General features: G+C 49.0%; 1 protein-coding gene across 1 annotated transcript in view; it reads right to left on the bottom strand.

Moving 5' to 3' along the window:
- vps54 (VPS54 subunit of GARP complex) overlaps positions 1-14,131 on the bottom strand; it is a gene marked incomplete at its 3' end in the record, with an annotated part of 139,366 nt that overhangs the window by 36,384 nt on the left and 88,851 nt on the right. Inside the window, exons 10-13 of the mRNA XM_084319448.1 lie at positions 12,526-12,581; positions 9,254-9,350; positions 7,657-8,192; positions 2,399-2,528 (exon numbers count right to left, since the gene is read on the bottom strand). Coding sequence (XP_084175574.1) covers positions 2,399-2,528; positions 7,657-8,192; positions 9,254-9,350; positions 12,526-12,581 — 819 coding nt within the window. The remainder of the gene's footprint in view (positions 1-2,398; positions 2,529-7,656; positions 8,193-9,253; positions 9,351-12,525; positions 12,582-14,131) is intronic.

The following is a 14,131-nucleotide window of genomic DNA, read 5'->3' as shown; positions in this document are numbered from 1 at the left end:
TTTTTTTATTTAACCAGGAAGTCCCATTGAGATACAAGATCGGTTTGGGAGAGGGAGGTAAGGGGTTTTAGATTGTATGTTGTGAAGTTTAGACTTCAGAGAGGGAGAGTAAAGTACAGAAATATAAAGGTACCGTTGGGTACCGGTATCGATTCCCAGGTAAAAAGAAACATTTTCAGGCTCGGTGTCCCGAAAAGACCCATGCGTAGGCCAGATGCAAGCCGCATGTTACAATAAACATCTGTGGGGCTGCTTAAAAAAATATATAATTATAATCGCAAATTTAATCGCAATCGCAATATCTGTCCGAAAAATCGCAATTAGATTATTTCCCAAAATCGTGCAGCCCTAGCGCTCCCTCAGTCACCTCGAGTCCTGCATCACCAAACTCCAAACCTGGATGACCCATAACCTCCTCAAATTAAACAGTGACAAGACGGAACTTTTCATCATCGGCACCAACACCACCCTCACCAGATCCGGACCCATCACACTCACCATCAACGACTCCACCATCACCCCTTCCCCCCCTAGTCCGCAACCTCTGTGTCATCCTCGACCCCACCCTCTCATTTGACCCCCATGTCCGCTCCATTGTAAAAACATCATACTTTCACCTCCGCAACATTGTCAAAATCCGTCACTGCCTCTCCCCCCCCCTGCTGCTGAATCCCTCATACACGCCTTCATCTCCTCCCGCCTGGACTACTGTAACTCCCTCCTCACTGGCATCACCTCCCGCTCCCTCCATAAACTGCAGATGGTCCAGAACTCAGCCGCCCGCCTCCTCACTAACACCCGGTCCCGCGAACACATCACTCCTGTCCTCCACTCCCTCCATTGGCTCCCGATCAAGGAACGCATTAACTTCAAAACACTACTCCTCACCTTCAAAGCCCTCCATAGCCTGCCCCCCCCCCCTACCTGACTGACCTCCTTCTCCCCTACCGCCCCACCCGTTCCCTCCGGTCCTCTTCCACTGCGTCCCTCACTGTCCCGTCATCCAAACGTAAAAGTTTTGGTGACCGGGCTTTTTCACGAGCTGCACCCAGACTCTGGAACTCCCTCCCTCAGACCATCAGAGACTCTCCCTCACTCTCCACCTTCAAACCCAGACTCAAAACCTACCTGTTCTCCCAAAGCATACAACCTTCCTTTTTTTTTTGATCCACTTTTTCTCCCATTTTTTCTATATTTTCACCCATCCCAATTTCGTATCATCCAATTCAACCCTCCCCTGTCACGAACGCTGTTTCTTGCCTCCCACAAGCCGGCTGCAATGTGGACTAAGTCATACATAGCACAAGTCCCCTCCGGTACTTGAGGTAACAGCAGTCGCATCTTTTCACCTGCGCAGCTCGATCTCTCAGTGTCGAGGAGTAACGCGTGGGAGGCTCACGCTGCCCCCGACACTTCCTGATTCTACTGCGCAGGCGCACCAACCGACCTGTAGGAGTCTCTGTCCACAACGCCCGATCCCCACCCTTCAGTTTTCCCTCCCCGTAATACGGCCAATGTGTATTACTGCGGACGACCAGCTAAACTGAAAACAATGTGGAGAGCTGGATTCGAACACGCGAATCCTAGCGTCTACACACTGGTGGCGAGTGCCTTGCCCACTACACCACCTAGCCGCCCAGCATACAACCTTCCTTACCCATAACCACCCTCCTCCCTCCTCCCACCTCCCTTTCCCCTTCCCTACTTTCTCTCTCTTTGGTCAGTCCTGCACATCCCTAGTGGCGGCCCTCCGCGACAGCAGACGGACCCGCCTCACAGAAACAGTGGATTTCCTTGAACCTTTAAATATATATATAAAATAAATTGACTTTTTAATCAGTGGATTTCATTGAACTTTTAAATGTATATAAAATAAATTGACTTTTTAATCAGTGGATTTCCTTGAACTTTTAAATATATATAAAATAAATTGACTTTTTAATCAGTGGATTTCCTTGAACCTTTAAATGTATATAAAATAAATTGACTTTTTAATCAGTGGATTTCCTTGAACTTTTAAATATATATAAAATAAATTGACTTTTTAATCAGTGGATTTCCTTGAACCTTTAAATATATATATAAAATAAATTGACTTTTTAATCAGTGGATTTCCTTGAACCTTTAAATGTATATAAAATAAATTGACTTTTTAATCAGTGGATTTCCTTGAACTTTTAAATATATATAAAATAAATTGACTTTTTAATCAGTGGATTTCCTTGAACCTTTAAATATATATATAAAATAAATTGACTTTTTAATCAGTGGATTTCCTTGAACTTTTAAATGTATATAAAATAAATAGACTTTTTAATCAGTGGATTTCCTTGAACTTTTAAATATATATATAATACATTTTTATTATTTTTATTAACAGGATTACAGCCGTGTTTACCTTGGCTCTGGCCATCAGCACTTTGACACAGCGGTCGTGGCTGACGTCGGAGGCCGTGTAGAGCAGCTCCTGGATGTTGTTGGCCACGCGGCCCAGTTCCAGCTCGGTGGGCATCATGTCCTCGCCGGACCTACAGGGGGAAACAACAGGACAGAGGAGGCTTGAGGAGGCAAGAGGAGGCTTGAGGAGGCTAGAGGAGGCTAGAGGAGGCTAGAGGAAGCTAGAGGAGGCTAGAGGAGGCTAGAGGAAGCTAGAGGAGGCTAGAGGAAGCTAGAGGAGGCTAGAGGAGGCTAGAGGAGGCTAGAGGAAGCTAGAGGAGGCTAGAGGAGGCTAGAGGAGGCTAGAGGAAGCTTGAGGAGGCTTGAGGAGGCTAGAGGAAGCTAGAGGTGGCTAGAGGAAGCTATAGGAAGCTAGAGGTGGCTAGAGGAAGCTTGAGGAGGCTTGAGGAGGCTAGAGGAGGCTATAGGAAGCTAGGGGAGGTTAGAGGAAGCTAGAGGAAGCTAGAGGAGGCTAGAGGAGGCTAGAGGAAGCTAGAGGAGGCTAGAGGAAGCTATAGGAAGCTAGAGGTGGCTAGAGGAAGCTAGAGGAAGCTAGAGGAGGCTAGAGGAGGCTAGAGGAAGCTAGAGGAAGCTATAGGAGGCTAGAGGTGGCTAGAGGAAGCTAGAGGAAGCTAGAGGAGGCTAGAGGAGGCTAGAGGAAGCTAGAGGAAGCTATAGGAGGCTAGAGGTGGCTAGAGGAAGCTTGAGGAGGCTTGAGGAGGCTAGAGGAGGCTAGAGGAGGCTAGAGGAAGCTAGAGGAAGCTAGAGGAGGCTAGAGGTGGCTTGAGGAGGCTTGAGGAGGCTAGAGGAGGCTAGAGGAAGCTAGAGGAGGCTAGAGGAAGCTAGAGGAGGCTTGAGGAGGCTAGAGGAGGCTAGAGGAGGCTAGAGGAGGCTAGAGGAGGCTAGAGGAGGCTTGAGGAGGCTTGAGGAGGCTAGAGGAGGCTAGAGGAGGCTAGAGGAAGCTTGAGGAGGCTTGAGGAGGCTAGAGGAGGCTAGAGGAGGCTAGAGGAAGCTATAGGAGGCTAGAGGAAGCTAGAGGAGGCTAGAGGAGGCTAGAGGAGGCTAGAGGAGGCTAGAGGAGGCTAGAGGAAGCTAGAGGAAGCTAGAGGAAGCTTGAGGAGGCTAGAGGAGACTAGAGGAGGCTAGAGGAAGCTAGAGGAGGCTAGAGGAAGCTAGAGGAAGCTAGAGGAGGCTTGAGGAGGCTTGAGGAGGCTAGAGGAGGCTAGAGGAGGCTAGAGGAAGCTAGAGGAGGCTAGAGGAAGCTAGAGGAAGCTAGAGGAGACTAGAGGAAGCTAGAGGAGGCTAGAGGAAGCTAGAGGAGGCTTGAGGAGGCTTGAGGAGGCTAGAGGAGGCTAGAGGAAGCTAGAGGAGGCTAGAGGAAGCTAGAGGAAGCTAGAGGAGGCTTGAGGAGGCTTGAGGAGGCTTGAGGAGGCTAGAGGAGGCTAGAGGAAGCTAGAGGAGGCTTGAGGAGGCTAGAGGAGGCTAGAGGAGGCTAGAGGAAGCTAGAGGAGGCTTGAGGAGGCTAGAGGAGGCTAGAGGAGGCTAGAGGAGGCAAGAGGAAGCTAGAGGAAGCTAGAGGAGGCTAGAGGAAGCTAGAGGAGGCTAGAGGAAGCTAGAGGAGACTAGAGGAAGCTAGAGGAGGCTTGAGGAGGCTAGAGGAGGCTAGAGGAGGCTAGAGGAGGCTAGAGGAGGCTAGAGGAGGCTAGAGGAGGCTAGAGGAAGCTAGAGGAAGCTAGAGGAAGCTAGAGGAGACTAGAGGAGACTAGAGGAGACTAGAGGAGGCTAGAGGAGACTAGAGGAAGCTAGAGGAAGCTAGAGAGGGTAGAGGAAGCTAGAGGAAGCTAGAGGAAGCTAGAGGAGGCTAGAGGAGGCTTGAGGAGGCTAGAGGAAGCTAGAGGAGACTAGAGGAGGCTAGAGGAGGCTAGAGGAGGCTAGAGGAGGCTAGAGGAGGCTTGAGGAGACTAGAGGAGGCTAGAGGAGGCTAGAGGAGGCTAGAGGAAGCTAGAGGAGGCTTGAGGAGGCTAGAGGAGGCTACAGGAAGCTAGAGGAGGCTAGAGGAAGCTAGAGGAGGCTAGAGGAGGCTAGAGGAAGCTAGAGGAGGCTAGAGGAGGCTAGAGGAGACTAGAGGAGGCTAGAGGAAGCTAGAGGAGACTAGAGGAGACTAGAGGAAGCTAGAGGAAGCTAGAGGAGGCTTGAGGAGGCTAGAGGAGGCTAGAGGAGGCTTGAGGAGGCTAGAGGAGGCTAGAGGAGGCTAGAGGAAGCTAGAGGAGGCTAGAGGAGGCTAGAGGAGGCTAGAGGAGGCTTGAGGAGGCTAGAGGAGGCTAGAGGAGGCTAGAGGAGGCTAGAGGAGGCTAGAGGAAGCTAGAGGAAGCTAGAGGAGGCTAGAGGAGGCTAGAGGATGTTAGAGGAGGCTAGAGGAAGCTAGAGGAAGCTAGAAGAAGCTAGAGGAAGCTAGAGGAGGCTAGAGGAGGCTAGAGGAGGCTAGAGGAGACTAGAGGAGGCTAGAGGAGGCTAGAGGAAGCTAGAGGAGGCTAGAGGAAGCTAGAGGAGGCTAGAGGAGGCTAGAGGAGGCTAGAGGAAGCTAGAGGAGACTAGAGGAGGCTAGAGGAGGCTAGAGGAGGCTAGAGGAGGCTAGAGGAGGCTAGAGGAAGCTAGAGGAGGCTAGAGGAGGCTAGAGGAGGCTAGAGGAGGCTAGAGGAAGCTAGAGGAGGCTAGAGGAGGTTAGAGGAGGCTAGAGGAGGCTAGAGGAGGCTAGAGGAAGCTAGAGGAGGCTAGAGGAAGCTAGGGGAGGTTAGAGGAGGCTAGGGGAGGCTAGGGGAGGCTAGAGGAGGCTAGAGGAGGCTAGAGGAGGCTAGAGGAGACTAGAGGAGGCTAGAGGAGACTAGAGGAGGCTAGAGGAGGCTAGAGGAAGCTAGAGGAGGCTAGAGGAGACTAGAGGAGGCTAGAGGAAGCTAGAGGAGGCTAGAGGAGGCTAGAGGAGGCTAGAGGAGACTAGAGGAAGCTAGAGGAGGCTAGAGGAAGCTAGAGGAGACTAGAGGAGACTAGAGGAGACTAGAGGAGACTAGAGGAAGCTAGAGGAGGCTAGAGGAGGCTAGAGGAAGCTAGAGGAAGCTAGAGGAGGCTAGAGGAAGCTAGAGGAGGCTAGAGGAGGCTAGAGGAAGCTAGAGGAAGCTAGAGGAGGCTAGAGGAGGCTAGAGGAGGCTAGAGGAGGCTAGAGGAGGCTAGATGAAGCTTGAGGAGGCTAGAGGAGGCTAGAGGAAGCTAGAGGAGGCTAGAGGAAGCTAGAGGAAGCTAGAGGAGACTAGAGGAGACTAGAGGAGACTAGAGGAGGCTAGAGGAGGCTAGAGGAAGCTAGAGGAAGCTAGAGGAGGCTAGAGGAGGCTAGAGGAGGCTTGAGGAGACTAGAGGAGGCTAGAGGAGGCTAGAGGAGGCTAGAGGAGGCTAGAGGAAGCTAGAGGAAGCTAGAGGAGGCTAGAGGAGGCTAGAGGAAGCTAGAGGAGGCTAGAGGAGGCTAGAGGAAGCTAGAGGAAGCTAGAGGAGACTAGAGGAGGCTAGAGGAAGCTAGAGGAAGCTAGAGGAGGCTAGAGGAGGCTAGAGGAGGCTAGAGGAAGCTAGAGGAAGCTAGAGGAGGCTAGAGGAGGTTAGAGGAGGCTAGAGAGTCTAGAGGAAGCTAGAGGTGGCTAGAGGAGACTAGAGGAAGCTAGAGGAGACTAGAGGAGGCTAGAGGAGGCTAGAGGAAGCTAGAGGAGACTAGAGGAAGCTAGAGGAGGCTAGAGGAGGCTAGGAGGCTAGAGGAGGCTAGAGGAGGCTAGAGGAGGCTATAGGAGGCTAGAGGAAGCTAGAGGAGGCTAGAGGAGGCTAGAGGAGGCTAGAGGAAGCTAGAGGAAGCTTGAGGAGGCTAGAGGAGGCTAGAGGAGGCTAGAGGAAGCTAGAGGAAGCTAGAGGAAGCTAGAGGAGACTAGAGGAGGCTAGAGGAGGCAAGAGGAGGCTAGAGGAAGATAGAGGAAGCTAAAGGAAGCTAGAGGAGGCTTGAGGAAGCTAGAGGAGGCTAGAGGAAGCTAGAGGAAGCTAGAGGAGGCTAGAGGAAGCTTGAGGAAGCTAAAGGAGGCTAGAGGAAGCTAGAGGAGACTAGAGGAGGCTAGAGGAAGCTAAAGGAGGCTAGAGGAAGCTTGAGGAGGCTTGAGGAGGCTAGAGGAAGCTAGAGGAAGCTAGAGGAGGCTAGAGGAAGCTAAAGGAGGCTAGAGGAAGCTAGAGGAGACTAGAGGAGACTAGAGGAGGCTAGAGGAGGCTAGAGGAAGCTAGAGGAAGCTAGAGGAAGCTAGAGGAGGCTAGAGGAGGCTAGAGGAAGCTAGAGGAGGCTAGAGGAGACTAGAGGAAGCTAGAGGAGGCTAGAGGAGGCTAGAGGAAGCTAGAGGAGGCTAGAGGAGGCTAGAGGAGGCTAGAGGAAGCTAGAGGAGGCTAGAGGAGGCTAGAGGAAGCTAGAGGAGGCTAGAGGAGACTAGAGGAGACTAGAGGAAGCTAGAGGAAGCTAGAGGAAGCTAGAGGAGGCTAGAGGAGGCTAGAGGAGGCTAGAGGAAGCTAGAGGAAGCTAGAGGAAGCTAGAGGAGGCTAGAGGAAGCTAGAGGAGGCTAGAGGAGGCTAGCGGAGGCTAGAGGAGGCTAGAGGAGGCTAGAGGAGGCTAGAGGAGGCTAGAGGAAGCTAGAGGAGGCTAGAGGAGGCTAGAGGAGGCTAGAGGAAGCTAGAGGAGGCTAGAGGAAGCTAGAGGAGGCTAGAGGAAGCTAGAGGAGGCTAGAGGAGGCTAGAGGAAGCTAGAGGAGGCTAGAGGAAGCTATAGGAGGCTAGAGGAGTCTAGAGGAAGCTAGAGGAGGCTAGAGGAGGCTAGAGGAGGCTAGAGGAAGCTAGAGGAAGCTAGAGGAGGCTAGAGGAGGCTAGAGGAGGCTAGAGGAGGCTAGAGGAGGCTAGAGGAAGCTAGAGGAGGCTAGAGGAGGCTAGAGGAGGCTAGAGGAAGCTAGAGGAGGCTAGAGGAGGTTAGAGGAGGCTAGAGGAGGCTAGAGGAGGCTAGAGGAAGCTAGAGGAGGCTAGAGGAAGCTAGAGGAGGGCCGAAAGGATAAGATATTACTTGGCAGTATGGGGGAGGGTGGGAGGGGCAAAAAAAAATCCAAAAAGAAATCCATCCATGACATAAAGACTCTGCCATTAGGGAGGCTCAGAGTGTCTTACGTGAAGGTGGCGCCCCCTGCTGGGTGGAAGGCCTGCTCCCTGCTGGAGGAGGACTCGGTCGTCCCCGAGGCCGAGTCACTGGCGCAGGCCTCGGCCCGGACGTGCTGCTGGAGCCTGGTGCCCACCGCGGAGCTCTGCTCCTGGGCCCCGACGTGCTGCTGCTGCTGCTGCTGGAGCCTGGTCCCCAGCGCGGAGCTCTGCTCCTGGGCCCCGACGTGCTGCTGCTGCTGCTGCTGCTGCTGGAGCCTGGTCCCCAGCGCGGAGCTCTGCTCCTGGGCCCTGACGTGCTGCTGCTGCTGGAGCCTGGTCCCCAGCGCGGAGCTCTGCTCCTGGGCCTCATTGAGAGCGTCGCTGATGAACAGCCCCTCGTGGGTGAGATAGGCCAGCTCGGCCTCGCCCTGTAGGACCTGGGGGTGGGGGGCCGGCGGTGCTGGAGCCTGGGCCCCGGAGCCCGACGCTGGCTGCACCGGGACCCTGTTCTTCTGGTTGCTGTCCAGAGCCCCCAGAACCACGTTCCTGATCACACTCAGGGTAGCCTGGAGACACAGAGAGAGGAGGACATTAATACAGGACACATTATCAGTAGCCTGGAGACACAGAGAGAGGAGGACATTAATACAGGACACATTATCAGTAGCCTGGAGACACAGAGAGAGGAGGACATTAATACAGGACACATTATCAGTAGCCTGGAGACACAGAGAGGAGGACATTAATACAGGACACATTATCAGTAGCCTGGAGACACAGAGGAGGACATTAATACAGGACACATTATCAGTAGCCTGGAGACACAGAGGAGGAGGACATTAATACAGGACACATTATCAGTAGCCTGGAGACAGAGAGGAGGACATTAATACAGGACACGTTATCAGTAGCCTGGAGACACAGAGAGAGGAGGACATTAATACAGGACACATCATCAGTAGCCTGGAGACACAGAGAGAGGAGGACATTAATACAGGACACATTATCAGTAGCCTGGAGACACAGGAGGAGGACATTAATACAGGACACGTTATCAGTAGCCTGGAGACACAGAGAGAGGAGGACATTAATACAGGACACATTATCAGTAGCCTGGAGACACAGAGAGAGGAGGACATTAATACAGGACACATTATCAGTAGCCTGGAGACACAGAGGAGGACATTAATACAGGACACATTATCAGTAGCCTGGAGACACAGAGGAGGACATTAATACAGGACACATTATCAGTAGCCTGGAGACAGAGGAGGACATTAATACAGGACACGTTATCAGTAGCCTGGAGACACAGAGGAGGAGGACATTAATACAGGACACGTTATCAGTAGCCTGGAGACACAGAGAGAGGAGGACATTAATACAGGACACATTATCAGTAGCCTGGAGACACAGAGAGAGGAGGACATTAATACAGGACACATTATCAGTAGCAATACCCCCACCCCCTAGCTGAGAGTCAGCCCCCCCCCCCCCAGACCACCTCCTAGCTGAGAATCAGCACCATCTTGTTTGAAGATCCTGGGGAAAGCCTTGGTCAAAATGAACAGGGGTTTGGTTGTTACGACAACATGGCAGTGAGTGAACCAGGACAATGTTCTCCCACCTTGACTCTCTCCAGGAACAGAATGAAGTTCTCGAAGACGCTCTGCAGCAGCTCAAACCACTGGGGGAACGTCATCAGACGCATCTGGTCTGCGAGCCTGGAGAGACACAAGCAGGACATTCAGTCCAAGCTCACACACACTTCTAATACCTTTAAGTCCAGGCTGAAAAACACACTTTTATTCTCTAGTCTCTGGTGATTCCTTAAAGGAAAACTCCCAACATTTTGGGAAATTAACATCTTCCCTGGAGTTAGACAAGATGCAGCATACTTTTTTTGTCTCACTGCATGCATTAGGCTTAGGGAACGCCCGCACCGTTAGCGTAGCTTAGCTTCATCACTGGAAGTGGGTCAGACCTTTACCCTGAAGTTCCCTACAGTCACGAAATACACTCCAAATACAACTCCAAAACGTTCCTGTAAACATGTTGTGACCCGTGTATTTACCACGTGGAGAAATAAAAAATAATTGAATTCGACATTTATGAATGAACTATTTTTTGCCGAACCACTCCTCTCTGGGCTCAGTGACTCAGTTTCACGCGACGCAGTGCTACTTTCTAACGTGAGGCCAGTGCTTTGTTTACATTTTCATTTCATTCAAAGGATCCGAACCGATTGAAGTTATTATGGATACCACGACTGTGGTAAGTTTTCATTTATGTTTTTAGATGGAAGGCTGTATTCCATCTGTCTAACGTTAGCGAATATTGTGAGATTGATGAATAGGACATAACGTTGCTGCACTATCGACCTAGTTAGCCTAGCCCCTTTCGTGACTGGGCGAGTGAATCCACACTCGTGGTATAACTCATTTATTGTGTAACGCTAGCCCCTTAAAACTTACCAGTCATGGTATCCATAATAACTTCAATCGGTTCGGATCCTTTTGAATGAAATGAAAATGTAAACAAAGACTGGCCTCACGTTAGAAACACTGCAGCTCGACTGGAGAGGAGCTCAGAGGACCAGTCCAGATCAGCAAAAGTATGTTTGTGTGTTTGAATTTTTTTCTCAGATCAGCTGTGAGGGGAAAGTAGCGCGTAAGAAAGTTGGTGTGTGTGTGTGTGTCTTTCCATTGGTTAACATTATTCTGCGAACAACAAAACGTCGAACAATTGTAACGACCCTGCTGTGTTACAAAAGGGCTGGGCGATATGGCAAAAAATGATATTGCGATAACGATATGATAATGTTATCATATCACTCGATATCGATAATCATCGAAATTGTTATAAAAAATAAAATAAAAAAAACAGATGTATGTTTATTTTGCAGCAATTCTTTGTCGTTGCCGCCATCTTTAGTGTTGCATCCCCTCACACTCTAGTTCTCAGGCTGCAGCTGGTTTGAAAGCTAAAGTAAACTGGCTTCTCTGCTGGCTGTGGCTCCAGGGGAGTTGAACAGTTCTGGCTCTGCTAGTTTATTTTCTATCTTTTGGCGCTTTTTTGGTGGACAAACCACCGCACATGTGCACCGTGACTCGTGACTGGAGACTAGCTCTGCTAGCACACATAGCCAACTGTGGTATAATAGAATGATTCCCTAACTCTCTCATGTAAAGACATTCCCCTCCCCTTTCTGCCCAATCCTGTGCCCCCCCCCCCCCAATCCTGTATCCCCCTCCCCCATTTGACCTATCAAATGGGACCACCTCCCCCCCCCCTTTTAACTATATAAGGCTCCTCCCGAGAACAATTCAGGGTCTTTTACCTGGGTCATTTCAGCTGATCACCTGGGGCGAGACCCTCAGCCATTCTCTCTATGTACTATATATATATCTATCTGTTTGGTTAATAAACCCTTGTTATTATCCAAACCTCGGTTGACTGAGAACATTCTTCTTCAGGATATCCTCGAATATCCCACACTACTGTGTACAGACTGTTTCAAACTGTATTTTACATTAGAAAGCAAACAAAATAAATGGACAAGAGAAAAATAAATCTCAATTTAGTCAGTATTGTCATTTGGACAAGCGAAGCCATTACTTTAAGTTGCAGGCAAGAAAGACAAGTCTGTCCACTGTCTCTGGTTTTAAAACTGCCCTGTTGCAGGTCACAAAAAAAAAAAAAAAAAAAACGATTATTAAAATATATCGCGATAATTATCGTTATATCGCCCAGCCCTATTACAAACATATCATTCATTCATGGTTTTGTTTCAGAGACACCTGTAGTAAGGGGGAGGGGAGGAGGGGAGAAACAGCCCAGTGCAGAGTGCACGTTATTTGTTCTGTCCGCTTGTCATCATGCCTTTACTAGCTTCAACGTTTTATTCCTCATCTAAATATGGCAATACAAGCTTGATATTCAACGTTAAATGAATGACCTTCTGTGTTAAGACTGTTAGTAAGCCAGTGTAAAATAAAGTAAAGATATTGAGCATACATTTGTAAAATGTGCAACCCTAGTTTCACCTAGCGTTGTATGAGACGTATTCATCGTATGGCTGGATGTACCGAAGTCGCGGGACGAATACATGTACCGTTACACCCCTAATGTGTATATATTAGGGGTGTAACAATGCATCGATCCTAAGGTGACAATTCATGCAAGTGAATCAGTTCCCCCAGCCATATTTGTGTGTAAAAAAAAATTGGAGAAATTAACTGATCGGAAATTTATCGAATCGCATGGAATCGAATCGTGGTCAAATGAAGAGATTTCATGATGCATTGAATCGTTGCCTGAAGAATCATAATCAAATCAAATCGTTTAGTATATATGTATTGTGACTTAGAAAGATGTATATTCACAATCACAGAGTAGCAGAGAAGGGGTTAAATGATTAAATACGTCTCTACTTCTTTCTACTCCTTTTCAGACATGTTGAGTTCGTATTTGTTCTTTATTTGTTTGAACTATTTTGGTTTGTTGTTGCTTTTTTAGATAATTTATTGTTAATGCTGTGTATTAAACATTGTCAAATGTTCGAAAAATAAAGATTTAATTAAGTGTAATATTACAAGATAAAGACAAAAAATATACAATACATCACATTGTAATTTGTATTGGAACATGAAATACCATCGAATACCGTTACATAACATCAAAACTAAGAAAGATATAGTGTTATTGGGGTTAACCCTTTCACTGATGCACTACCAAACGGTTAACCCTTTCACTGCGACAACACTACAGAAGGTTAACCCTTTACTATCACACTACCGGTTGGGTAAACCGTCGGTAGTGCGATAGTAAAGGGCTAACCTTCTGTAGTGCGGCAGTGAAAGGGTTAACATGTCGACGCCAAGAGGCTGAATGACTCACTTGGTGACGACGTCGGTGTCGATGTCCTCAATCTGAGACACGTTGTCCACGACACACTGCAAAGAAGACATGCTCTTATTTATATCGTTTGTTATTCGAGAGACTTGAAGGAATATCTCACTCTTTAGCCACACTCCGAGGTCGTCTTGGAACGATACAAAACGGGGGGCTCTGGGTCACTCGGAACCACGTCGACATTTATGCACCGTCCAGCTCCAGAGTCAGAACCCAGTTGCGTCTCTGCGTGTGTCCAGTAGGACCGCTATCCGGCTGCAAGCTAGCCTAGCTTACGTTACGAGTGGAAGCGGATATGAACCAGCTAGCTTCTATCATCCATCAGGATGCTCAACGACAATAACACTATGTAACAAACCATCAACTACACTCACAGCACAAGGGGGCGGTCAGGTGGCGTAGCGGAGATTTTGCGTTCGTCACCAACGCCGGAGATGCTGGATTCGCGTGTTCAAATCCAGCTCCCGGCGGCGTCACCAGCTTGGCTGGCCGTTCACACTAATACAATTGGCAGTGTTAGAGGGTGGGAGAAGCTGGCGGGGTGGGAATCTGGCGTTGTGGACAGCGACGCCTACAGGTCAGGTCTCGGCGCTTGCTCAGCGGGGGCAGGACTTGGTGGAGATGGCGTGCCCCTCCCACGCGTTACACTTCACCAATGAGAGCCCTCGCTGCCAAGTGAAAAGACGTCACTGGCTGTCGGCGCGCGTCTCGGGGGAAGCGCGTGACCGTCTCGGGACGCCCTTGTACCGACTCGTAGGAGAACATGCATACAGCGTCCGGTAGGGGAGGGGGGAATTGGCACAACGACTAATTGGGACAGGGAGAAAATCGGAGAAAAATCAGAAACAAAGAAAAAAAACAAAAAATACACTCACATCCACACACTCACTTTAAATAAACAACTCACTGCAGCACCCACTTTACCCGCTTTAGACACTTTATATTTATTGGTAAAGAGATTTGCACTACAACTCATACCTCATTGCACCTTACCCTAAGTTGTACCTCATCCCATTTCTGCATTGTACTGTATACTGTATTGTATTGTAACTCAGTTAAAAAAAAAATTCTACTCTGTATTGTATATTGTATAATATGTATATTGAACAGTTTACACTGCTTACGTACTTTTGACTTTCTATTTGATACTTTATCTATTTATTTTTATCTAGCACACTCTCGGTAGCAAAACAGAAAAAAAGCATTTCATATAAAAGTATTCTGTATTTTTGTATGACAACTAATAAAGAAACTTGAAACTAGCCTAGCTGCTGGCCAAAAACACCTCTCCCGGGGTTTTAGGCTAGGCTAGTGGTCCGTATCCGCTTCCATTCATTTGTGCTAAGCTATGGTTACATCAAACATAAAAAAAAAAAAAATCGAATTTGCGGAGGGGATCTTTATGTACTTTTAATCATTTGATTGAACACAAACTAAACTGATAAGAAGTTATTCCTTTATTGATCCCCTCTGGGTTCAGTGGGGGCAGAGTGGCTAACAATCATTGGGAGCAGTTAGGGGTTGTGTCTTGCTCAAGGACACTTCGACATGCTGCCGGGAGGAGCCAGAATCTAACCGGGAACCTTCTGAT

This window comes from Notolepis coatsorum (assembly GCF_963971535.1).
Source record: "Notolepis coatsorum genome assembly, chromosome: 7".
NCBI classification, from domain to species: domain Eukaryota; kingdom Metazoa; phylum Chordata; class Actinopteri; order Aulopiformes; family Paralepididae; genus Notolepis; species Notolepis coatsorum.
This window is presented reverse-complemented; position numbering and strand designations above follow the sequence as displayed.